The sequence below is a fragment of the Camelus ferus genome, chromosome 5, assembly GCF_009834535.1.
Source record: "Camelus ferus isolate YT-003-E chromosome 5, BCGSAC_Cfer_1.0, whole genome shotgun sequence".
NCBI classification, from domain to species: domain Eukaryota; kingdom Metazoa; phylum Chordata; class Mammalia; order Artiodactyla; family Camelidae; genus Camelus; species Camelus ferus.
The window spans coordinates 63,751,728-63,776,900 of NC_045700.1; the positions used below are offsets into that span (position 1 = coordinate 63,751,728).

General features: G+C 36.3%; 1 protein-coding gene across 1 annotated transcript in view; it reads right to left on the reverse strand.

Annotated features, from left to right (window-relative positions):
• The window catches only part of CPS1 (carbamoyl-phosphate synthase 1), a 124,109-nt gene that overhangs the window by 86,063 nt on the left and 12,873 nt on the right, over positions 1-25,173 (reverse strand). The window contains 11 exon segments of the mRNA XM_032479946.1: positions 611-709; positions 2,459-2,536; positions 3,141-3,279; positions 4,151-4,257; positions 4,816-4,944; positions 6,667-6,756; positions 9,112-9,204; positions 11,737-11,793; positions 14,057-14,146; positions 15,076-15,220; positions 18,213-18,322. Of these exon segments, the coding sequence (XP_032335837.1) occupies positions 611-709; positions 2,459-2,536; positions 3,141-3,279; positions 4,151-4,257; positions 4,816-4,944; positions 6,667-6,756; positions 9,112-9,204; positions 11,737-11,793; positions 14,057-14,146; positions 15,076-15,220; positions 18,213-18,322 (1,137 nt within the window).

The window sequence follows — 25,173 nt, forward strand, 5'->3', positions numbered from 1 at the left end:
TAAACTTGAAAATACACACACATCCTTCTAAATTTTACATAACAAATGGTGTGGGTGTGCCTTAACTATTAAGGAAATAGGTAGAAGCCTCTTCATATTAACATACACATATAAACAAATAAAGATTCAAGTCTTATTCTATATTAATCCTTATCAATCTTCTCTTTAGAGGTAAAATATTATTCCATTTATGATGTTGAATAATAAATCTTCTAGCTGAAACAAAAATTCTATCATCTATAATGACTCTGTAGTCGAACTGTTATCTCAAGCATACACAGGGCTATGACATATTGAGTAATGGAAAGTATATCAAACTTGAAACTAAATTAAACCTTACTCTTCATTAAATTATTTGTATTAAAAACATTCTAGAAGTGAACTTGAAAAATATGATTTCAAATCAAAACATGAGCATGCCAATAAACATCCAATGAATCATCAAGAACAGAACAAATAATTAGATGCAAAGTGATGGGTGATTGAAGTATTACTGATCATTTTTCATAGATATCAAAAAAGCTATATATCATTCACTTAAAAAAGAAATCACCACATGATAGAGAAAATCCAAAATACATAAACCAAAAAGAAGCGCAAATACACTGACCTCAACTCGAGATGCTACTAAGGCTGGCTTTGGTAGAACCGATGTAATGGTCATCCCTTTCCCCTTCTTCATCAGTGAGAAAAAGGAATCAAACAGGTACTAGAAAAAATAAAACCAACTAGTTAGAAGTTTCAAAACTCATAAAATTGTCAGATAAAATACAGTGTACCCAGTTACATCTGAACTTTAGACAAGCAACAAATGATTTTTTAGGAATTATTTTTGTGCAATACTTGTTTTTTGCTTTTTTTGCCAAAGCTGGCAAAACTAACTAAATATTTACTGTTAGAATTAGATCAGAGGGAGAGCACAGCTCAGTAATAGAGTGCGTGCTTAGCATGCACAAGGTCCTGGGTTCAATCCTCAATATCGCCATTAAAATAAATAAATAAATAAACCCAATTTCCTACCCCCACCAAAAAAAAAGTTTAAAAAAATTAGATCAAGTAAACACTTCTAACTGCTCATGTCAAATCCTATCAAAAGAAATTTTTCAGCAATGAACATTTTAGATAATGCCTTTTAAGAATGTCATTTTCAGCCTAAGTATGAATCATTTTCTTCTTCTAAATAAAAGTCTAGGTATGCAAAAAAAAGAAACTACATGACATGCTCCCTAAAGTTAGAAATATTGTAATTTCAAATTTTCTATCAAGTCTAAAAATGTCTCTAAACATTGTATCACACGTAAAGATATCTCTAAAGATTATTTTTAAACTTTATCGATGATTTTACTTCTGCTGTTGCACTAGACATGAAAAATTTCAACAAAGATATTCATTTTGCAACTATCTGGCAAGACCAAAAAAAAAATTAAGTGATACTGGATATCACATATCTTAATTTCAATGTTCCTAGTCTGAAGTAGTAATATAGGCAAATAACTTAAATTTTAAATTAAAAAAGAATTTAGCGTGTTTTAGGTGGTAGATGTATGTTAACTAAATTTTATTTTTGAGTTTCATCATGGGTGGGTAATGTTCTGAGTTTGACTGTTAAGAACCATTATTTCCAAATAATATTAAAACAAGAACAAAAGACAAGTATATGAAAAGGCAACTCAGGGATAAAGAAGCAGAGTTTGCAGAGGGAAGATTCTTACTCTCCTCATTTTACCTAGGTGTCTTTTCTGAGAGCGTCTACTGACAAGGAAGAATTGTCAGCATCACCCAGGGTGTGGAAGAGGAAGAGTCATTCTAGACTTCCCAGACTTTTCTAAGTGTCACTGCGAACTCTTGTTTGGAAAATGCTCTTGAACACTCAACCAAAGGCTCACATAAAAGTGAAAATTTTTCAATTATAAACTAAACTCCTCTAAGCATTCCTTATGGTTCTTTCCTTAAGCCATCTGACTCATCTGTATGTGCCTGCATGCTCTCCTGCCTCCCGCACACCTTACCCTTCCTCCCGCTCCTCCTGCTGTTTATTCTCCCTTGTGGCTACACAACCAGTTGCCATGGGGATTTTTGTGAAGTCACAGATGGGAGATTAAAATTTCATTTCAGTTATGAGAACAAGAGAGCAAGAGGGAATTCATTTGCATAGTACAACAATTGTAAATTTCAGAACTAAATATATTAGAGTGATCATCATTTAAATAAAAATAGCATTGCATTGGTTTCTTAAGGGCTTTCCTACTTTAAATTTTTTTTTAAAATAGAAATTTCCTCCATGATATTCATGGGACGTTTTCATGCAATAAGGGTGTTATCAAAGCACTCTTTAAAAATATTCTGTACCAGGACCATCTAGGTGATTATTTTGGTTTACCAAGTTTCACATAAGTACATTTCTGATTTAAGAAAAACATTTTTTTAATATACAATAGGCCTCATTTTTCTTACATACCTCAGTGTCTGTTGGCCCCGGACTGACCTCTGGGTGGAACTGCACACCAAAGAAGGGTTTGCTCTCATGCATGATCCCCTAAAGGAATAAGAAATGGGAAGAAATTCCTCCTGTAACAATGAATGCCAACCAGGGTGATGTATGATTCAGTGGATAATAAAGTTCAAATTTCAAAAATTAAGCTAAATGTCTAAGAATATTCTAAAAACAAACAATGCTAATAAAAATAAGCCAGTGAAGACAACCAATGCTCCCTTATTAAAAACACCTGATTTGGTCTGCAGCTGTTGAGGCTCCTCTAGGCTCTGTTCAGAATAACCCAAATCCTCTTCTTTTCTCCACCTCCTAAATTACTTCTCCAAGGGTCTTCTCAAAGGCAACTTCAGTGCCAAGTGAGTCCCAGAGACCCGCACAGACTGGGCCAAAGCAGACTCCACCAATGGCCCGTTATAATAAATATGTGTAAGACAGCCATTGATTAACCACTGAAAGAGAGGATCTTAACAGATGAGAGAATAAGACAGAGAGAAAAGACTTTTTTAAAAGCAGAGGGCTCTGGGAAATCATCTATAACATGAATTCTTCCACATACACTCCCCAGAAAAGCCAGCATAAACAAGAGAAAGGTTAAAAGCCCTGCATTTCTCATCACCGACTCAACAGGTTTATTGAGAGCACTTACCTCATTTGTTTGATCATTGACATTCACAAAAAGTGGTTTCCAGCCAGCAGGAAGGGTGCTGTCCAGGGCATAGCCATGATTCTGAGCGGTAATGAAAGCCTGTCTGTTTGTGATATTCAAAACAGGCTGATTCTGCCCTCTGGAGAGAAAAGGTGAAAAGGAGTAGGGAAAAGGAAAAGTGAAGAGAGGAATTAGTTGTAACGCATTAGTTGTAAAATAGTGAACAAAAAATGCCTTCTAAATTCAGAAGTTTGAAATGCTTAGTGAAAATTGCTCTGTGAGAAAAGGCATAGATTAGTAATCCCAATAATTTTAGCAACAAAAATCGCTTCAGGAGGCTTTGTTGTGTGTTAACTATCAGATCTATTAAACTTCTATAATCGGTTTTAGAAAAGGGGAATTGTACTCGTAACATAAAGTTAAGATTTGCTCACCAGCTTAACAGAGACAAACATAAGTGACTTATTTTAAGGGAGTTATAGTAATATTAAAGCCAAAGGAGTGTTCTTGGGGGATAATAAAAAGAAAACTACTCAGTCCTGAATCATTTTGAATTATACTTTATGTGGAGGGTGAGCTCAAGAGGAAGTTCCATGTTGAATAAATTAACATCATTTGGGGCAAGGAAGTAAAACCAAGAGGGTCTAAAGATTTCTCGGTTCATAAGTCACACTAGAGTTTTACAATGTTCTCAGTGCTTTGAAATCAAGCTTAAAAATCAGAACAATTTCCCTTGGAATATCATTTGACTGAGTATTTTAACCTCAATTTATGCCAAGGAAAGGAAAATAACTTTAAACTATGGCAAAGTTATCGTTGGAGAAGGCTGCCTTTCAAAAATGTAACAAAAGTGGTATCAGGTAGTCCGACAACTATGAACCATGTAATAGTGTGGTTGTCTATTTTTTTCTGAAGAAAATGACATGTAAGTTCTCTAAGTCTTTTCCGTTTAGTTACTAACAATATTTCAGAGACAGCTGGACATGTAAACAGAAGCATAAATACTTTACCTGTTGGCCATGGACATCTTGTAGGCATTGGCACCAGCGGCCAATCCTGTTATTAAATTTCCTGTGCTGATCCCAAACAATGGCTCCTTGCGATCACTCTCCAAAACCTAAATCAGGGAGAATATTTGTTAATCCGTAAGAACAATTTTAAAAAATGCTACATCTGAAGGAATAAAATGAAGCATCGTTTTTTCTCCCTTAATTTAACAAGTTGAAGAGAATAGTAATCGAATAAAAAGTTACACTATAAATAAGGACATGATTGACAATTTGTAGCATTACAATTCAATGAAATGTACTTAACATTCAGACTAACGAAATCTAATTTAATATTTCTTTAAAATCTTGAAGATCTTATAGGTCCCAAGGTCACGGTGAGGAACACAAGTTGTCATTTTACGATTGTAGAGACAACACATTTGGAGATCAGACTCCAGCACTCTTAACTCGAGGATAGAATCCCAGTGACTTTGCCTCTTCTTCTTGGGGTACCCTCCCTTCCATGGCTTCCCCTATATGCCATCTGTGTTGACATTGCCTCAGAGGTCACAAATAGGAGTATTAAAAAATTGAATAAATAAAATATATTAGAGTCTTTTCAGCCCTGAAGAGCAGACTCCTTCCACTTCATACACAAGATACACACCACCCCAGGTTCACTGCACCTTTTTGACATTCTGAATTAGTGGTTGTGCAAGAGCTGGGTTGCCAGGTCCTCCAGCAATTAAAAGCCCATCATATTCCATCTTGGTGAAATCATGATTCCAGGGAACTAAATGCACTTCGGCTCCTCGCTGGAAAAGAAACACAGGAATGGTCAATTTAATAACATTTTTCTTTGCCATGGTGGTAGACCTTCTCTTGGCTAACCCACTCCTTAAAGGGAAGGGAAACCTAGTGCATGATTCAAATAAATAACACTGAGCAAGAAATTCTTTGGTGACTCATGGTATTTTGCGTGATGGAAATGGAGCCTAGAATAGAAAGCGGAGAAAAAACACTATTAAAATTTTGATTCTGAAAAAATAGATGATGCACTTTCTCACACTTTCCTGCACTTCAGGAGATTACAGCGCATAAAGGCTTTGACTGGGCACGCAGGAATACAGGTATCTTCACTAGCTAGGGGAGCATGGAGTTGCAAAAAATAAGATAAATCCGGAATTTGACACAACGTTGTAAAATGACTATTACTCAATAAAAAAACGTTAAAAAAAAAAAAGATAAATCCATTTTCTGCAAAATTTAAGTTGATCTACCTCTCACTTTTTTTAATTCTTTTTTGTTTGACTAAATTTTAAGCAGACTTCTTTCCTAGGGTTTTCTTATATTAAATACAATATGTATATTCCAATAGAAAAATTAAAACTTTTCTATTCAAAAGTGGACAGGAAGATGTCTTTGATTGTTTTCCCAGAAGCATTTCCTGAGATAAGAATTTGAGGGAAAGAAGTTTCTTTGGAAGCATTTCCAAGAAATACTGATAGAAAGCAACACAGTGAAAGACCCTAATAAGGTATGTATTATCAGGGCAGTTACCACCTGGGAGCAAACGGAGCTTCAGCCCACTGGGAGCTCTGAGAGCCAGTGCAGAAAATCCACTGGAAGACAGCCTAGCCACGGGGCAAAGGAGCTGGGGAATGTATACACTGACTCTCTCCAGTCATTGGCTGGGGCTGCTCCAGGGATTATTAATTCTGTGTTGCTTCCTGCCTGCCAGCAGCCTCCAACCTACCAGAGAGCCCTCAGGCAGTGACATGCAGACATTTGCAATAGAATCTATCTACTCTTAGTGTCCATGCACGTTTTTGTTAATAAAATTGACCAGCATCTGAAATCATGATTTGGGGTATTGCTAAGATTCTCTAAAAAAAGATGAATTGAAGAATTCCCCTCTACCCACACTTATTTGGTGTTATGCAAACATATCCAGAAGGTTGGTGTATGTGTAAAAGAGATAGAGAGACAGAGACAGAGACAGAGAGAAAGACAGAGGAGAAGGAGAAATCTCAACAAAACAATATTTAAGAAAACATTGGTTACATTCTCCTCAAGGATTTTTAAGGTTAAATTTTAATTGGTTCTCTAAGAGTTAATATAAAACCAAATGAAAGTTTGTACTGATCAGGGCACAACTCCTACAAACATGTGGTACATCATAAATGTAGCCCAAAAGGGGGAGCTCTCTTACAGACTAGCTATTCTGTGATCTCTAAACCCGAAGAAACTGAGTGTGTCATGTCTCAGAATATCAGCCAATAAGTGAAAAAAACAGCCACCATTTTCTTCTGTGCTTCTGTGGCCTTTGGTTTTTTTTTTTTTAACAGTAATCTACATCTCTAATTTAAACAGGGCTAAATGTGTTATCTCATTGATCAGAGGCAACAAGAAGAGAGTAAATCCCCGACATTCTGAGAGAATACACAAGCTTTCTCTGAAACAGACAGAGGAAATCAGATGAACACTAATGATCAATACCACAAATCCTCATCCCTCAGATGGAACAAATCACTTACCTTTACTAGTAGGCGGATTACATTGTTTTTTATCCCACAGTCTACAGCCACGACTTTCGTGGGATTTCCTTTGCCGTACACCTTGACATCCTGCCATTTTAAAAACCAGAGAGTAAGAGAGAAGTTTCAGCTATAAGAAACACACCAATATCATAAACACATCTCAGGATGCTTGGCTCTGGGTAACAGATTGACTGCTAACTCCTAGGAAGTGACTGGCAGTTAACACTCAATTTGGGAAGAAAGGCACAGCAAATGCCACAAACTGTATCCTTTTTATGAGAAAAGAGTATTTTGCTGTTTTATATAAAATGTTGATTACAGCAATAACAATTATCCCTAAGATATTGGTTGCTTCCATAATTAACAACCATCTTTCCCATGTTTTGCCTCATTAACAACCAGTAGCAATGGAGTTTTTAAGTATTACTGCCTGACTCAGCACTGGCATATGTAGTAATAGATACATCATGCTTTAAACACTACTTGATCCTCAACTTGCAGTAAAGTTTGGATGGGGTAACGCTATTGTGCATCAGGCTTATGCAGTGGAGCTAGTGGGTAAAATCAGTCTGAGTCAGAGGGATAGCTAAGCTAGTGTAGACACCGGTCCCTTTAGGTTACTATGCAATCATTTGCATTTAAATGGTAGACTTCATAAAAGGATCCCAGAGCATATCATAATCATTACCTACGTTTTTAAGCACTGCTTGGAGTCAGATCCATTTTCACAGGCATTTACCCAAGAAGCAGTTCCCCAAACTCATAAAAACAGAAGTAATAGAAAGAGAGAGAGAGAAAGCCTAGAGGGCTGGGTGCCCACACTGGTTCCAGCTTCGAGAGTTAGCTAGCACATTCAAAATTTAGGACGCTTTCAAAATTTGTTAAAGATGAAATTTGCAATCTGGTCTCTACACGAACGCATCATATACTCTCCATATAGAATGACTGAAGTAAGCAAGGCCCCACAGAAAGTTGAATATATGGGTTTACTGGGACTCTCCAAGAGAAGAACATATTATGCAGTGTTTTTCAGCCTTATTTGACTGCAGAATTTGTTCAAGGTGACTTTCTCCAGGCCAATGTTCCTCACATTCAGAACATGCTAGGCTAGATTCTGAAGGTAGTTCTAAACTCTAAAATTCTATAAAAATGGCCCTCTGGCATGCTGCGTCCCAAACCAAATCACTTCATGGGGAAATGCGGTGGAAACCTCTTGCCCCTACTTGTCCAAACTGCCTTGCTGTCCCGTCTCCTGCTGCGACTGCTCAGCCTGGGCTTTCAGGGATTTTCCCCTAATTGGCTGCAATAACCTTCTAGTCACCTGCTCTTTCAGCCAGTTTACTCTGTTCCAAAATGACGCTGAATAGGTTCCCAGGGGTCTCTAGTTCCGTTGATTTATTTGGCCAATGATACTCAGCCCTCTAACTCCAGCCTCGTCCATCACCCCTCATCTTCAGCCAAATGTGAGAACCTGGATGTATGAACCCTCTGGTCAGACACACCAAACTATGCCTAACCCTTCAAACCCACCATATTGTTTCACACCTCTGTGCCTTTCAACACACTCCACTTCTTCTGCCCGAAACGAAGTTCTCCTCAGTCTCCATCTGCCTACTTGTTCTTTATACCTCAGAACAACAACCTGCAGAGCCTTCCCTGATCCGTCTGTCTCATCTGACGTTTCCCCACGTCTGCCCTTGTGGCACCTCCTGCATATTCCAGGATGGCATTGACCACAGTATTCTATCCTCGGTGATTACTTGTTTGCCTACCCCACCAAACTCTGTGGTCCTGAAGGACAGGGACTGCAGCCCAAGATACTCACAACCATATTAATAGATATTCAATCAAAACCAACAGACCTCTTTATGAGCTGTATTCTATAGCTTCTTATAAATATACACTAAACAGATCTCACTTTGGGGTGATACAGTCATCAGGAACACTAATTTTTGGACTGAGCTATAATATATTAAATCTTCAGTGTCTTCAGGAATACTTTTGTAACTCTGCACAAGTAGGAGCCCCAGACTCTGAGTACTGGGTCTGATTCCTACAAAGCGCCCCTGGCTCTCCAGCAGACCATCAGCTCTGACTCCTGATTGTCACTGTGCCTGTCTCTGGCAATTCAACAGCCCTCTGTCTGACGTTTTTAAAGCCTTGACCTGGGAAATCACAAAAGGAAAAAAGAAAAGTTAAACTAATAGTAAACAGTCTCTAAATCAGCCCCTGAAAGTTTCCCTGTAGGTAAAAGTTACTAACTTTAAAATGCACTGATTTTGTGATACATCCACTTTAGCTGCTATGGGACCTCTTTTTTTCCCCTCAACTCTGGTACTTCTGGAAGATGACCTCTGCCTAAATGAAGATCTTGATATTACAAAAAAGGAAGGTCTAAAGGAAATGAAATAAAACTACACAATACAAAGGAAAATCTCTCACCTTGGTTGAAACCTCAGCAATCAAATTCTGCTTATTTGGATCCACAAAATCCACAGACTGACCTTCAAATTCAATCTTCCCGAGCATGGTACCCTATCAATTAAAAAATTAGACAGTTAACAGGGAGCAACAAAGAAGGTGCTGACAGGATAAATTCATAGGGGCTTAACAGCTGCTCCAGTATTCAGATGTCTTTATAACTACTTATAGCCATCAGCAAAAGAGCTTCATCTTCTCAGCTTGGAAAGATGAAGTAGTCTGCATGGTACATTTTGGGAAACTCTGGGAAGTATAATTAGTTCTTTTAGGGCTGAGACAGTCACCTGAGGTAAGCAAAGTCAAAAGGAAACAGAATTCAGGTTCCGTGTAGGTGCGAATCAGAGTATTTAGGGTACTTATGACCTAAAGATATTTCATGGGAGATGTGGACAAAACAATCTATTGAGAAAAAAGGAAATCTAAAAATTGTAGAAAATTAGGAAAAAAAAACGGAAATTGATTAAAGAGTAAAATTAATTCACAAAAAAATGTGAAATGCTGTATAAGTTATAAACTTGGAGAAGTGGCAATGAAAATATTCACTGCTTTAGACATATTAATGTCCAGATGTGCCTAAGGCCCTGAACTTTAAAGAATGTTAACCTGTGACGTTTTCACAAATTAACCTTGCTAGTTTGAACATGGCAAATGTTTTCTTATTATTATTAGCTGTGCCTTGAGATTTACTCATTCGTGAATAAGTCTAGTAAGTCTTGATCTAATTAGGAAAATGGTATATTATATTCACTAATCAAGACGTTATGAGGGGGAGTCAAGATAACTTACTGATTTGCTTTTATCCAAGGAAATTGTTGCTTTGAAGGAAACAGAAGAAAGCCTTTATTTCCCTGTGAAACTTATTCCTTAGGGGAAGAAGTAACTTGGAAGTAAGTGAGTGTCAGTACATCATTCAGATGGTTATTTCAGTGTGCTTATTAAAAGCAGAGGACTAACTCACACTCTGGGAAAAATACTAAAAAACATTTTCACTTCTACATTGGATTATTAAGTTTCATGATGGTCTCCACTTACTTTCCCAATCCAAATCACAGAATTCCTTGATATTTATGGATACCTAATTTTGACATTTGGCTTTCTGTTCTCATTACCTTTTTCTTAAAGCACGCTGAATGAGTAACAGCCTTACTTTTCAACCTAAGACTAATAGAACTGAAAGCCACAACATACATTTTTAGTATGAACCCACATCACTCACAATCAAATATATTAGGCAAAATGACTGTTTTGTCTGTGCTATTCTATTCAGCCAAAATTTGAAAACCTAACTGCCTCTGATAAGAGCAGTGTTAACCTCAAGCTAATATATCACATGAAGAACACAATAGGTCTTGTAAAATGTTTTCCCAAATTACTAGGCCTTAATTACATATTCTATTCAACCTGCCAATTCTGCAGCTTGAATTTCCTGATTTCATTCCTCTCTCATTCTGGAAGCCTCATCATTGTTTACTCCTCCCACAACATCACTGGGCTAAGAAAACCCAAAACTCTACTTGGGACATGTAATCTCACTAGTATCTATTCTCAGGAAAATCATGGAGGAGGGTATAAAGTCAGAGGGAGAGTGCAAGGACTGGACATTCTCTCTGCCTTCCTTCTGGCCATGGCTATGTGGCCATGCTCTTATTTTCAAAGCTGTTCTTTCTTTCCATTTGCAGAGATTCTGTGTCAATACATATTCCAACAAGGAATCTACAGCAGATTTTCTTGAAACATCTATTTCACTTTGAAATTGTATCTTTTTTAAAGAAAATACATATAATTCAATGAGAAAACTTTAGTGGCATTTAGGAAATTTAGTTAACATTAGTAAGGTGCAATTTCTTTCTGGCCTGGGATGTGAAGGTTTCACATAAGAAAAATAGTGTCCACCTCTTACAACAACAAGAAGTGAGCAGGTGGTGATGAGATATTCTCAGAGGGAGGGTCAAATGTTTCAGCAATCAGATATGAAAGCAAAAGATAATCTTACCTTTTATCATCTTGGTCATTGGAACAATCTCCAGAAAGACTACAAAACTGAGACAACACAAGCAGGGTATGCAGGGCTCACCTAGTACACCCATGAACTATAACTCACTAATTCCACAAATAAACCCTCCAAGAGGACAAAACAGGTAACAGCACCAGTGCTGTATACTTCCTGGTCTTCATTTTTCAGCAGGTAGGCATTCAATTCAGGCAAAACTGTTACACACCTAGTTACCTCCTCCTCTTATTTCACCAGCCCTGTCATGTAAGCTGAATTACAAAGGCCTTGATTTGTCACTTGGGATAGTGAACACATAGTGGGCACTCTAGTAAGTATTCAGTCTTGAAAATTATACCAGAGATAGTAAAACAGGATGACAGAGACCCAAATGGCAGAAAATGGCCAGATTTGTTCTTTTACACACCAATGGATTCCTCGCTCATTGAGAAAAATACACGCACACACACATACATATATATATATGTATACATATATATATACATATGTATGTGTGTGTGTGTGTCTCTTTATATACATATACACATACATATGTAAAGAGACATAGATTTGGCTGAAGATGATGATGGTCTTACCTTATCCCGAATTATTTTGGTCAGCATTCTTGTATCCACTCCATAAATTGCAGGGACCTATAAGAAACATAAAATTGTCATGACAGTAAAATTGGAGGAAATTAGATCCAGTCTAGTGTTTTGAAGATACTGACTTGACATCATCTATCTTCCTGAGTAGTAAATAATTTCCCTACTCCTTCTTTTCTCTGATCCAGGGCGACCATGTGGCGAGAACAAGGTAAATTGCTGTTCTGGTTGGGCACAGGACTCAATCTCCATTCTTCAGAATTCTTCAGAATGAAAAATGAGAGATTCTGAACATCAGTCTTCCACTACAGTTTTGTTGCTTTTAATCCAGGATGTTAAATAAGTAATATAATTTTATATATACATATATGTTTTGAAATAATGGAATTTGTGAACTTCATAAGCAAAGATAAGTAAATAATATATAAATCCATGCTGTGAACCAAATGTTCCTGGCACATAATAGGCTACTGGCACATTTTTCCTGAAGTTGCTTGTTACATAGTCAGTCTGTATTGAATTTTGCCCAATCTGTTAGTAAGTCAGGCAACACCACCATTTGTTTTAGTTTCTTTAACTAGGCTGGATAGAGATAGATGTGGTATAGCTGGTCCCCCTCTTATCTCCAGTTTTGGTTTCTGTGGTTTCATTTACCTGCGATCAACAACAGTCTAAAAATATTAAGTGGAAAACTCTAGAAATAAAAGAATTCATAAGTTTCAAGTTGTGCGCCATTCTGAATAGTGTGATGAAATCTCCTGCCATCCTGCTCTGTCCCACCTAGGATGTGAACCACTCCTTTGTCTAGTGTATCTCACCTGTTAGTTACTTAGTGGCCATGTGAATTATCAGGTCAACTGTGGCAGTACCATGTGTTTTTGTTCAAGTAACCCTCTTATTCCAACTGAACAGTGGCTCCAAAGCACAAGAGTAGTGATGCAGGAATAGGTGCCTGATTTACAAGTTAGGCTATATCATAGGTATGTACGTATAGGAAAAACATAGTATAGGTAGCGTTTAGTACTACCCACAGTTTCTGGCACCCACTCAGGGTCTCAGAACGCATCCCCCATGGATAAAAGGGGGAAGAGCAATAAGTTAAGAATCAGAAGGCAGGTTCTAATTTCTTTGCTTCCACCAGCTATCTGAGTGATGTTTGAGGAAGCCGTTTTCCCTCACCTGTGCATAGAAGGAGGCAAGCTGGCTATTATCTTAGACCCTCTTCTACTCTGCATGTCTCTGATCATGGAAGAAGATTCAAAGCACATTCTGAAAACAAACTAACAAACCACGGCTTAAGCTTATACTTAAACTTTAAGTTCTGACACAGAGGGACCGTAATATCAGATGCCTAAATAACACAAAAGAAATATTAAAGGGAGGAAGGAGGAGCTTCCTGAATGACAGTTACAAACAGGTAAATTCAGATAATAATTGTGAAGAAACTAGCAAAGACCTAGGAGATAATACAGATACCTTCTCTCTTTTAAAATTTAGCAAGAATGAGACCCAGGAAACCAAGATCAAAACTTTTTGATTTGTTAGAAAGAAGCAACATTTAGCCCCAATTGGCTTACTGGAGAGGCAGAGCTTTCCCAGAATAATACTCTGTCAGTTACAAGCCCAGCAGCAATTTAACATAATGCAGCTACAGTTACACTGGAAATGATGCTTAGTATATCAGGTCCGTTAACTTCAAGTATGTCTGACATTCAAACCAGGAGGACTCTCTTATCTGATTAGAAAATAGTACTCAAAGTAAGGAAGACATAAGATAAGATTAGTAACTTATTTTTTTCATTTATTTCTTCAAATGAGATGATGTCTAATTATACATCATAGAGTCATAACCTTTAAGCCAAAGAGACTTGATGGCAATCTGCTTATATCCAATAAGAATTCAAACGAAGAAAGTATGGTATGATTGCATGACCTGAGCAAGGTCACACAAGGTGGAGCTGGTACTAGAACCCGTGATGCAAGTTACATATCTAAATCCTGGTTAAAGAGGGGGGGAAGTTAAGTTGCTCCAGAGAACACAAAATTCTAAATTTTTTTCTAACCCCTTTCCTGAAAGAGAAATGCTACAAAGCATGTATGAGTGCCATCTAGTGGATAAGATGAAAATATATGGTCTTCGGAGTTAAATGTTTCCCACCCTTGAGTAACAGAAGGAGTCGCTCTCTCAAATAAAAGGATCCCAAACTGCCACATCTGTTTGGCCCTTTTCAATGACATACGCCTTCCCAACTTTCCACAAACCCCACCAATTGTCCTTAAGTGATGCTGGATGTCCTATCATATTTCTCACCTTTTCTTCCTGTAGCCATTGCCCTAGACTCTTGGTAGCCAGCCAGTGGTGATAGTCATTACTATAATTCAGCACCAGCAAACCTGCAACCTAGAAAGACAGGCGATCATTTTTAAAATAAATAAACAAAATATTATCCAATTCTTCTGACTTGTCTTAAGGGTCAGCTCACTTAATTTATTAGATCCACTGATACAAGGCTTAAAATTTTGGAGACTTGAAGAAAAAAACATGGTCAACAATTTTCTCTTAAAATATACAATTGTTACCTTAATTATCATGTGGAAGACAGTCTTACCTGGTTTGCCAAACTAGGTCTCACCTCTCAGCACCCTGTATTTTTCCCTCATGGCATTATCAATAATCTAATTAATAATTGCTTGCTTAATGCACATGGAGAATGAAATAATTTTTTAAATTTACATTTACATAAGGGAGACTGAATTTTGGGGGGAAATTGTGAGATGCAGATCTAAATTAAATGATCAGTCCCAAGTCATTAAAAAATAGAGTGGTGATAAAAAAGAAAAAAAAAGTGGTGAATTTGGAGTATAAATTTTTGAATTATCTGGTTCACATTCTTCAGATATTATTCAAATTTACCTTGAATAGGAAATTTTAATTATGTTTACTTTTAGACTGAACTACAAGTTATCTTTTATTCATCTCCTAAAGAAGGTAAGATTAAAAGGTAAATAGTTGATACAGAGCTGATTCTTAAAATTCTTTGAAAAGGCGATTCAATACCAATTCCCGAAGCATAGCTGTTATCTGAACTTATAACAACATTTTCCTAATGAAGTCAAGTTTCATCCACAGCATTAAGAACAAATCCAAAATGCCCTGAGAAATGAAATTCAGAATAAAGTCATGTTAAAGATGATTCTCATATACCTTGGAAGGAGGCTGAGAATATAAGTTTACTGATTTGTACTACAGTATTGAGGCTGAAACTTTGTCCAGCCTAGATTCTTAAAATAAACCAACTATACTTGTTAAATAGTCATCACTGGTACTACCTTAATTCCATCGGATTCCATATATTTGCTAAGTCCCAGTTCATCCAGCGCAGAAGTGTCAGGGGCTCCACCATTCCCAACAATAGGATTGGCCATGATGAGAATCTGTCCCTTATAAGCAGGGTCAGTAAGAGCTTCCGGGTACCTGGATAAAGATGCCAAAAAATTACCTGCAAAAAATGTATGTAACTGTATTCTACACACACAATGTTAATGATTAAAACCTTGAAAATTAGAGAACATGAGAATAAAATCCTATAAGCCTGTCTCCAGATTTTGCCAAACCTAGGGAAGTTTTATGATAGAATATGGAAATTTACGCCATGATACGATTGATATGAAAAGAAAAATGGATGTACATGTATAACTGAATCAATTTGCTGCACACTTGAAACTAACATTTTAAATCAACTACATGTCAATAAAAATTTTAAAAATTGAAAAATAAACAAAAAAAGAAAAATGGACTCAAGTACTAAAGCATATTCTCATTTAATTTTCATTCCTTCATTTTCTTAAATTATTTGATTCTTTAAAAATTTCTTCATAGGATCTTAGTTTTTTAAATATTGCTCTATTTAAAGTTTGCAGATACCCTAAAGATTCTCCTAGCCTACCAGATATGAATGAATCCAAACTGACATTTACTATTGAGGACTGACATTTCACCAAAATATTAACTATCAAAAATTGAAAAGTTTTTTTTTAATGTCTTTTATGATAGTGAAGAACATCTTGATTATGTCAGCAGTGGGTACATGGGTCTATATATTTATTAAAATTCATTAAACATTTAAAATAGTGAGTTAATTTCTATGAAAGAAATACTAAATAGAGTTGATTTTTTAAATATTTTAATTATAGAAAGAGGTATATGTTTAAAAGTTAATATCAACTTAGAATGAAATCAATCCCACAAAAATTGACCTGAAGCATTTCTGACATCTAAATTAAAAGATTCCAAATAACTGTTAAAGTACTGATTTAAAATTAGGAAGAAATGCAGGAAGGTTTTATTTTAATATTTGGGGAGGTAAAAATAAGAATACATGTGTGCTTATTTTCGTTCTATATATAAATAAAACTATACGTAGAATTCCTATTCTTAATAATAAGAAATGTTATCCTCATAAATACTTGGGTCTATCTATAGCTATTCTATGCACTGGAATACACTGCAATGAGATTTTTTTCACCCTCTTGCATTTTCACTCTCCACAGGGAAAGTTAAACCGAATCTTTCTTGTGGATTACTACTGAAGGTGAATTTAGGTGCTAAGGGGGACAGAATGACAACCTCGAAACCAATAAAGTTCAGCTCAGGCCATAGTCAACATAAACTCTTCAACCCCCAACCAGACCAGCCCCTCCCAGAGCTCCCTTTGTCAACAGAACACTTAGTCTTTCAGCTCAACAGCCTCTAAGGTGACTGGAGCACTGTGGTATTTATCCACCCATCCGTCAGCTAATTTCTCAGGTGCCTCTCACCTGTCAGGAACTAATAATTTTTTAACCAAGGCTTACATGCAATATAAATGCATTTCTTGAAGATGAAAAACAAAATAACCCCCTTAATTATTAACCACCTTACTGAGTGAGCCACTCAATGAATAAAAGCAGCATTTCTCAGTGGAAAATAGGATCTGTGGACTAATCTTCTTAATGTATGCCTTTTTATACATCAAAAAAAATCATTAATTAATTTAATTTTACTTCCCTTTCTTCTTTCTCTCCATAAAATAACTGGCTGTTTCCCTTAAACATACGCTTACAATATATTCTCCAGTAAATGAATAAATACAGCTTGTCCTAGAGAACTGTAGTGTTGGAAGCAAATTAATCCATCAGGTCCTGTTTGACTTTTGTTATGTGACAAGATTTATTACCCGCAATCTATCACAGAGAAGAAAACCCCAGTGCTCTCCATCATCCTGATGTATATTAAACAGTCGTTTGTTGGCAGGTATATTAACACAGCTAGTAATTAGTGCTGTCGAAAAGCTTAAATAATTGCCTGGTGAAGCAAAACTTTGCAAACAGGTTTCATACACTGTAATTTAATGTTCTTACCAGTGGAACCATTTTAAAAAACCATCTAATATTCTTCACTTCAGAGAGCTAAGAGTTTAGAGGAGAATGCACATTAATAGTATAATGGAAGTTTGGTCAATCAATATCTTTCAGTATCAGTTAACCCAAAGCCTCCTTGTCTATATAAGGCTAACTGAATTTCCCTAAAGAATTCATCAAACATTTTATAGTTTATTGAATCTTTAATGGAAACTTTTGATAAAATTTTTTAACCCCTAGTCTTAAATTACTTTCTAATCCAATCCCCTCACTTTTTTTATATGTGGTAACCAAGATTCAGAAAGGTTAAATGATTTTCTCAATATCACATAATCAGTTACCACTGGAACTGAGACCAAAACTTCAACCTCCTGGTTCCCAGAGGAGCATTTGTTGGCCAGATAAGAACAGCCTCCTGATTTCTGTAGCAACTCTTATCTTTGTGGCTGTACACCTATTAGCAGATCTTAAATACCAAATTCAGTCTCAGTTGATTAATTTTGAAAATATCAGACCTATGCACGTCCTCTCCCGTTGATTACTTTAAGACAATAAATGTATCTGTTGTTTCACCTTTCTTACTAGAGTGTGAAACTAGATAAAATACCTAAGGACCTTCTTAGCTCCCTCTAGTAGCTCATATTAGACGTGCAAAGTTGACTCTTAACGTTACTCACGGAATGGCACCAGAGTGTACTACCTATCCTTTTCCTGGTTCTCACCTTGATCAGATCCACACCCCTTGCTGTGCAGAAGCTATTTGGAAATCTCACATAACTTGCGCCCTAAGTTTCTAGAATCAATTTTGTTCCTTTTTTTTTTTCATCAGGGGAACACCAGTGTCCATATTCTCTTTCCTTTACAGCAGCAGAGAAGAGTTTGTGTCTATGCCTTTTTTCAGGGGAGGCGGGAGTAGGCTATGTACAAGCACGAGGCTTGTACTTCAGGACAATGTGTGGTGTCATTATGATGATGCAGTGACTTCAGTTTCCCACCGTGAGTAAGATCATCCCATTGTTCCCCTATACAGAGGAAGAATAAAACTTTGGAATAGAAGCATTACTCACCCTGCCAGGCCAGTGTTAAAAACCACTTCACCAGCAACAGAGGATGGATGGCCGAAGGAGTAACCTTTCATCTTCGTTCCATCTTCCAGGACAATGTGTGCTGTCTGTGCCTAAAGAAACAGATTCATGAATTTTAGCAGAATACAAAATATGAAACACTACTACTAGAAAAAAAATCCAAAAGTATACACCAATGTACTAAATAAATGCACATTTGATGAAACCATACTGGATTTGGAGTCGCTCTACTGTTACTTATCACTTTTCTTCAAATGTATGGCTCTTGTCACTGGCAGGTGTTTTATTGTGTTTTGCTTGAAAGAGGAACTGAAGTATGTCAATACATTGTCTCCTGGTAGAGTTATTGACAATCTGGAAATGTTTCCATTTAGCAGAAATGCTATGTGTCTGTCTTTTCTCTCTTAATATTCCTTACCTTTGCTCACATATAGCTTTAAGGGAAATTCATGAGTTTGCAAAAACATTGTGAATTGTACCATACAGCTCATCATTACTCTGAGGCTTAGAGCTAGAAGGAATCTTCAAGGTTATCTATCAAATGGCAATCCGCAGAGCTCTTGTGTGTGATGGAGTTGTCTCAGGGGCTGCCCCCTCCCCAAGCCTTCTGATCATAAAGAAATGGAAACTTTATCACTCTGTTAATACTGATGCAAAAGCAAGGACGATGGAACATCTGAAAATATATCACATTTCTGCTTTTTAGTAGAGTTAATTATATTCATGTCTGGGTCTCTCTTCAGATTACAAGGCATTCTGAATTTGACTATTTTACTATACGAATCTTTGAACTAGCTTCTATAAAATTTTTGGTAAAGAAAATACTCCAAATTCTTCAAAAAAAAATACTCTAAATTCTATTATTGAAAGAATTTAGGTCTAATTCTCAATTTCCATAAAGTTCAGAGGAGAGAGGAAGGTGTTAAACCACACTTTGGGGAACAAAATCTGGACTCTGTGAAAAACCCTATGACAAAATAATTGGGTCACAGTTTTAAACAAACTATAAAGAAAACATCTCTGCGATAATTGAGGAAATTTGAATAATGAATTGATATTTTATTATATTTAGTGTAATATTTTTTAAGATTGATGATGACATTATAGTTATATCTTTTTAAGAATTCTCATTTTTTAAAGAGTTACACTGAAATACTTAAGCATAGAATAATATGATATCTGAGAGCTCTTTCAAAATGAGGTTGGGGGAATGAATAGGGATACAGATGAAACAAGTTTGGCTGCGTTGAAATTACTGAAGTAAGAAAGATCATTGCACTGTTCTCTCTGCAAAGGTTAAGTGCAGCCACTAAAGACAGAAACATACTAATTCTCTACTTTCCTTTCCTTACATTTTTAGCTCTGGACTCATAATGTCCAATCGTTTGGTATTCTGCCATCCACCTCCAGTCTTACCACACACACACACACACACACACACACACCAACCTTGGTATACAGCAGGAACACAATACATGATTTGTAGACCTCTGTTTCTACGTTTCTCTAGCTTTATAAAATGAACTCATCTTTTTAAGTGTTAAAATGGTAAAGCCTCATTATTTTTCTATAGTAATCATCTCTGTAGAAATAGGTCCCTCTTTAAGTTGCAAAGTACACAAGTCCCTTGACATTGGAATGATTGCTCTTCAACGTAGTGTTTGATTATCTTTAAACCAATACACCATGTGCCTATATATTGTTTATGTGTAGTGTGTATACATATTAACTTTTATTTACACACAAAACTATCTGAGTATTTTCTATTAAAATTGATGTTTACAGTATTCCGCTCAATATCAAGTTTATTTTTTGACTGGAGCTGCAATGCATAGATTTCAATGTATATTTCTGAGAAAGTGCTGTCCTGCACATGTTATGTGTGGTTGTGTGTATGAGTGTGTATGTGAGTGTCCACGGACAGAGTTAGCCAAAAGAATGATGTCCTTCACCTGCTTTTCAAATGATCTTTGAGGTAAAGTTTTATTTTATCTACAGTTTTGGAACCAGTGTTCAAGATCTCAAGCTTCACACTTTACCTTTAAATAGTCGTGGTTTATCTTCTCAGCCACCAAACTAAAAAAGCTTTTGGAATTACTCAGCACAGAGGAAACCACAATAAATAATTAATGTAATAACGAGTGATGACAAGATTTCCCTGACAAGAGATTGGCTTAACACACAAGTTCTGAATTCTGCTTCTGTACCAGGAAATCAAGTTTGCATGTCGCTTCTAATAGTCCAATATTCTTATTTTATATTTTAATTTGTCAACCAGTCTTTATTTATAATTCAAGCAGAGGTTGATGATTTTAGGAAGTAAGAGTGATTATGTTCAGTGTATTTCCAAAGATTGTTATAAGCTAATCAAACGTCTATGGTGATGGTTCTTAGTAGGGATGTGTTTCCTGAGAAAATTTCCTAGGTATCTCTGACATGTTTCACTAGGTGAAAACCTTTGGTCCAAGTAATAGAAATTCACTGTCAGAAAAATATTTTCTACTGAAACTATTATTTTCTGTTCTTGGGGAAGTCATGTGTAACCCACATGCTTTCACAAAATGGAGGGAAGGCAGGAAACATTTTCTTAAATAATATTTAACTTTGATAGAACCTAAAATAACTGTACTTAGTTGGCAAAACTTGGCATGTGGATGACAAATTTCAATTGTCTTCTATGTAACAATTTATCTACCCTACTCTGAGCCATACCTGTCTAATATATCACCTCTGTTTATATTTTTCCTTTTGCTTTTCTCTATCCTCTTCGCACCTAAGAATTTCATATTGTCTGATCTATGGGCTAGATGCCATCTAATTATTTTAAAGAAAGGTAAAAATTAGCATAATCAATCTGACTTTTGTTAGCGTATTCCTACAATTCTATCTGGTATTTTTCTTCCTGTCTCCATGGGACTAGTTTTCTACTTTGCTTTCCATCTTTTAAAGATACATTTGAGGAGACATTTACTGTTGCCCGAAATAGTCCCTGAGATTGTGTTCAATATGTCTTTTTGCTCCTTTAATTATATTTTTTGTTCCTTTTGGCAGCTTTTATGGATCTTCCAATCCTCTTTTCCACTACACATTACATTGTTACAAGGCTTCTGTTTATTGCCTGTAGTACCCTTTATATTCCACTTAACTACACTGGCCTCTGATGAGTTTAAAATGGTAAGTGCCAATTGACTTACCTATGAATTGATGGAGAGACTGAACAAAGAGCTATTATTTGGAATTCCCTCTTCTAGCTAACAGGTCCCCAAATGCTATTTCATTCCAATGAGTCCAAAAGAAATCACCTTGCTACCATCATAAGATATTTTATTAGCCTCAGTCGTAGTAGAAAGAGATCTGTAGTCTAGGAATTAGACTGTAACATTGTTATAATTTTAGTGCCTACTACCAGAGCACTTTGGTAGTTCGAAAGCTGATAGTGCAAAGGAAATCTTAAGGTGAAGAGAAGTCTGTACACTCATAGAATGTCAGGGAAAGTAACCAAAGGCTATATGAGTTCTACAAAATAAATGAACTCTATCATGACATAGTCCCTAAGTGTTTAATAAAAATGTATATGCCAATGGGACAGTTTAGACCTTCAGGTCACACCATCATTTAGCTCCCACTATGTGCAAAGTACCCTGCTAGGCTCCGGAGATACATCGATAAATGTCCCCAGTCCCCACCAACCCCCGCCATATAGTAAAAGGACCAGATATGTGCATGGATGATAAAATAAAGGAAAGTTCAAGAAGAGTATCTCTTAAACACCTGAAGATGCAAAGATACATAAAACATCTTTTCCTTTCAGAGATTTCTCTTTCATAAAATAATTCACCCTTTCCTTCTCCTTCATGCTTTAAGTAATAAAAATTAAAATTTTAAAAAGGAAACTTGTCAGATTTTGAATTTAAAGTCTAAAGTTGAACAATTCCTTCAAGTCTTTACTCTAATGTCATCCATCTTCTTGGCAAGACCTATTTAGAATTACAACATGCCTCCAGCACCCCCTCCTTAGTCTACTCTTCTTCACAGCTCTCCTTGTCTTCTAACACATCAACCAGTGTCGTGTAAAACAGCTGCCTTATCCCACTAGGAAGTGAACTTCACATGGGCGGAGTGCTGGGTCTGCTTTGTTCACGGATGTGCCTGCCTCCAGGGCATCAGTGCCTAGTACACAGTAGATAATCAATTAATTTTTGTTGGATGAATAAAGCATCATTAAGTTACAATCTAAAAAAATACCATTTAAAAAATACTAAAAAAGCATAATTAAATAGTTAGTTTTAATTTTCTTCTAGTTATAAATTTTTAAAGAGACAAGTGTATGTTTTGAGTTGCCTTTCTGCTGTTGAAGTAACAGTGCCTTTCTACAATATCTTAAGTGTAGTCAGTGTGGAGATATTATAGTGGGAAGAAGATGTGCATGATACTGAGGGAGAAAGGGCAAAGAAGGGAAAGGTCAGTGGATGGTTATACCAGAATACGCATGTTGAGTCTGCTGCATGTGAGTGTTCAAATACATCTTATGCAGAGTTAAGACAAATATCATGGTAACTCAAAACACAAGGATCATTTATATCAATTTACTAGGGATTTCACATAAAAGAGGCTGACAGTGCTTAAATTACATAACAAACTGTTTCAGACTCTAATTCACTTTGAAAATACAGAAAAAATGAGAAAGCTCTCCTTACTCAATGCATTCTAAAATATAGGAGTATAGAAAGAAAATCCTGTATTCTTCTACTCAGTTTTAGAATAGATTATACAAATAAACCTTGCAGAAAAATTATTTTACACTTCTCATATTCTCACATATTTTTGCCATAGCAAATTCAAGTGAAAGGTCTAAGTCAAATTCAAAGAGACCAACGGTTATTTTGAACACTGAAAGCTATTAATTTTTTAATCACCAAAATGAGTTGAATAAACACGTACTGTAATTCACCTTGCTCAGTGTGAAATGTGCGTCTACTAGCTGCTGCCTGTCTCCAGGTGGATCACTACAGAGCGATACAAGCAAGCAACAAATTCTAAGGTGAGTTTAATCTGACTCCCTCTTGGTGGAATTGAGAAGGACTTCGATTTGTTCTTACTAGGCTTGGAAAACAGCTGTTCTCTTTCTAAAATACAAGTACTTATCTAAGTATTATTTGCAAATGACCACTTTGGTTTATTTTTCTTTCTTCCTTTTACTTTTTTTCCTTGATCTGGTATAAGTAGTATCAATCCTTTTATTATGTCCTTACAGCTCTTCATTTTACTTTCTCCCCTCTGGGTCTCTTACTAACATCCCAATAACTTTTCTTAGTAAAACCTTCATGTAAATTAAATTCTGCATGTGACAGGATCCATTTAGAAGCTGAATTTTAATTGGGTACTCATTTCCATTATAGTCTAATTCTTCATCACCATTTAAGTGCATACGGAATTATAAGAATATTCTTCAACTCTCAAGATCATAGCCAATTAAAAAATTAACTTTTAATTCATTATCTAATTTTAGATCTAAGTGCCTCAAAGTCAAAGGACTAGTTAGATGTTGTTGATGTTGTGACCTTTTTATTCATATTGACTCAACCAAACTGACAACAAAATGCTGAAATATAACAAAGAAACTTCAGGTTTATATCTGTACTAATCTTCTATTTAGAAGTAAAGACATATTTAAACTGCTTTCATTAATCAAATCAGTCCTTTTCTCCACTTAATGTTATTTATCAACCCAAATATACATAGTCCACTAAAGATAATAAAAGCCTTACCACAAGGAGCAGCAGAAACATTGAGCTTCTATCCAGAAATCTCATTTCAGTAAGGTCAAGCGCATTGGGGTTGGCAAATGCTTATATCACAGGCTTTTAAAGATAAAAATAACTATTCATACATATATAGGGAATATGTTACTATTCCCTAAATAAATATTGCCCAAATTTGCTTATATACTCATGATCTAAATTGTAAACCAATTCAGAAAAAAACATTTTCATATAAGAGTAGAGTATAATTTTCCATCTAACCAAGGGAGGAATTATTTCTAAATATACAGAGGGCAGACTTCTGGAGAAAAGCAGTGAGAAGAGCAGACGATTTAGGGAAAAAACTTCATAGACTATACCAATCACTTCCTCCACCCTGGCTCATTCTTCCCATCTATACGTAGCTGTATCCACTGGGAACTGTTTGAAATTGTGCTCTGTGGAAGGGAAAAGATGAGGCATAGAGGAGGCTGGGCTAGAGAGAGCAGTTTTGCTCATCTCTTCCACCTTTCACCACCTGGCTTTTCTTTCCCTTTCATACCTTGCCTGCTGAAATGTGGATTTCACTTATTTTTTGGTTTGTTTCTTTGTTTGCTTAGTTTGTGTTTGGGTTGTACACTCTTCATCAACTGTTGTGTTTTAAAGGTCAGTTCTGCAATGTCTTTGGAGACTGTCAGAAAAACAAACCTTGAAGACCACTAGGCGTAATGACTCAGGTATGCCCAGGTCCTTAACCTTCCATCTTACCCTCTCTTCTAGAAACTCAAGCTGGTCATCTTTGTACATTAACTAGACAGGCACTGAAGGACTTATCACTTCTAAAGTTAAGGTTAGGTAAAAATTGGCACTTATAATTTACTTCCCTATATCCAAGTATATGATGTGACAATAAGATTATAGTCAATACCAGACAGCATCAAGGACAGAGACCCTACCTTCTCTGTCCAACACAGGATCACCAGCACATAGCACAGCATCTGGTACCTCGTGGGTGGTTGTGGAAACCATTTTGCACCTCTCTGAATTCATACCGTGGCCCACAAAGTTAACCTTCAGGGGCTCTGGAAAGATCATTTAACCTTGGGTCCACAAAAGAGAGGTAACTAACAGATGTGACTGGTGACTTTGGGAAATGGAATTGAGCAAGATTGTCTCAACTCTTCTTAACTCTCTTTCCAAAG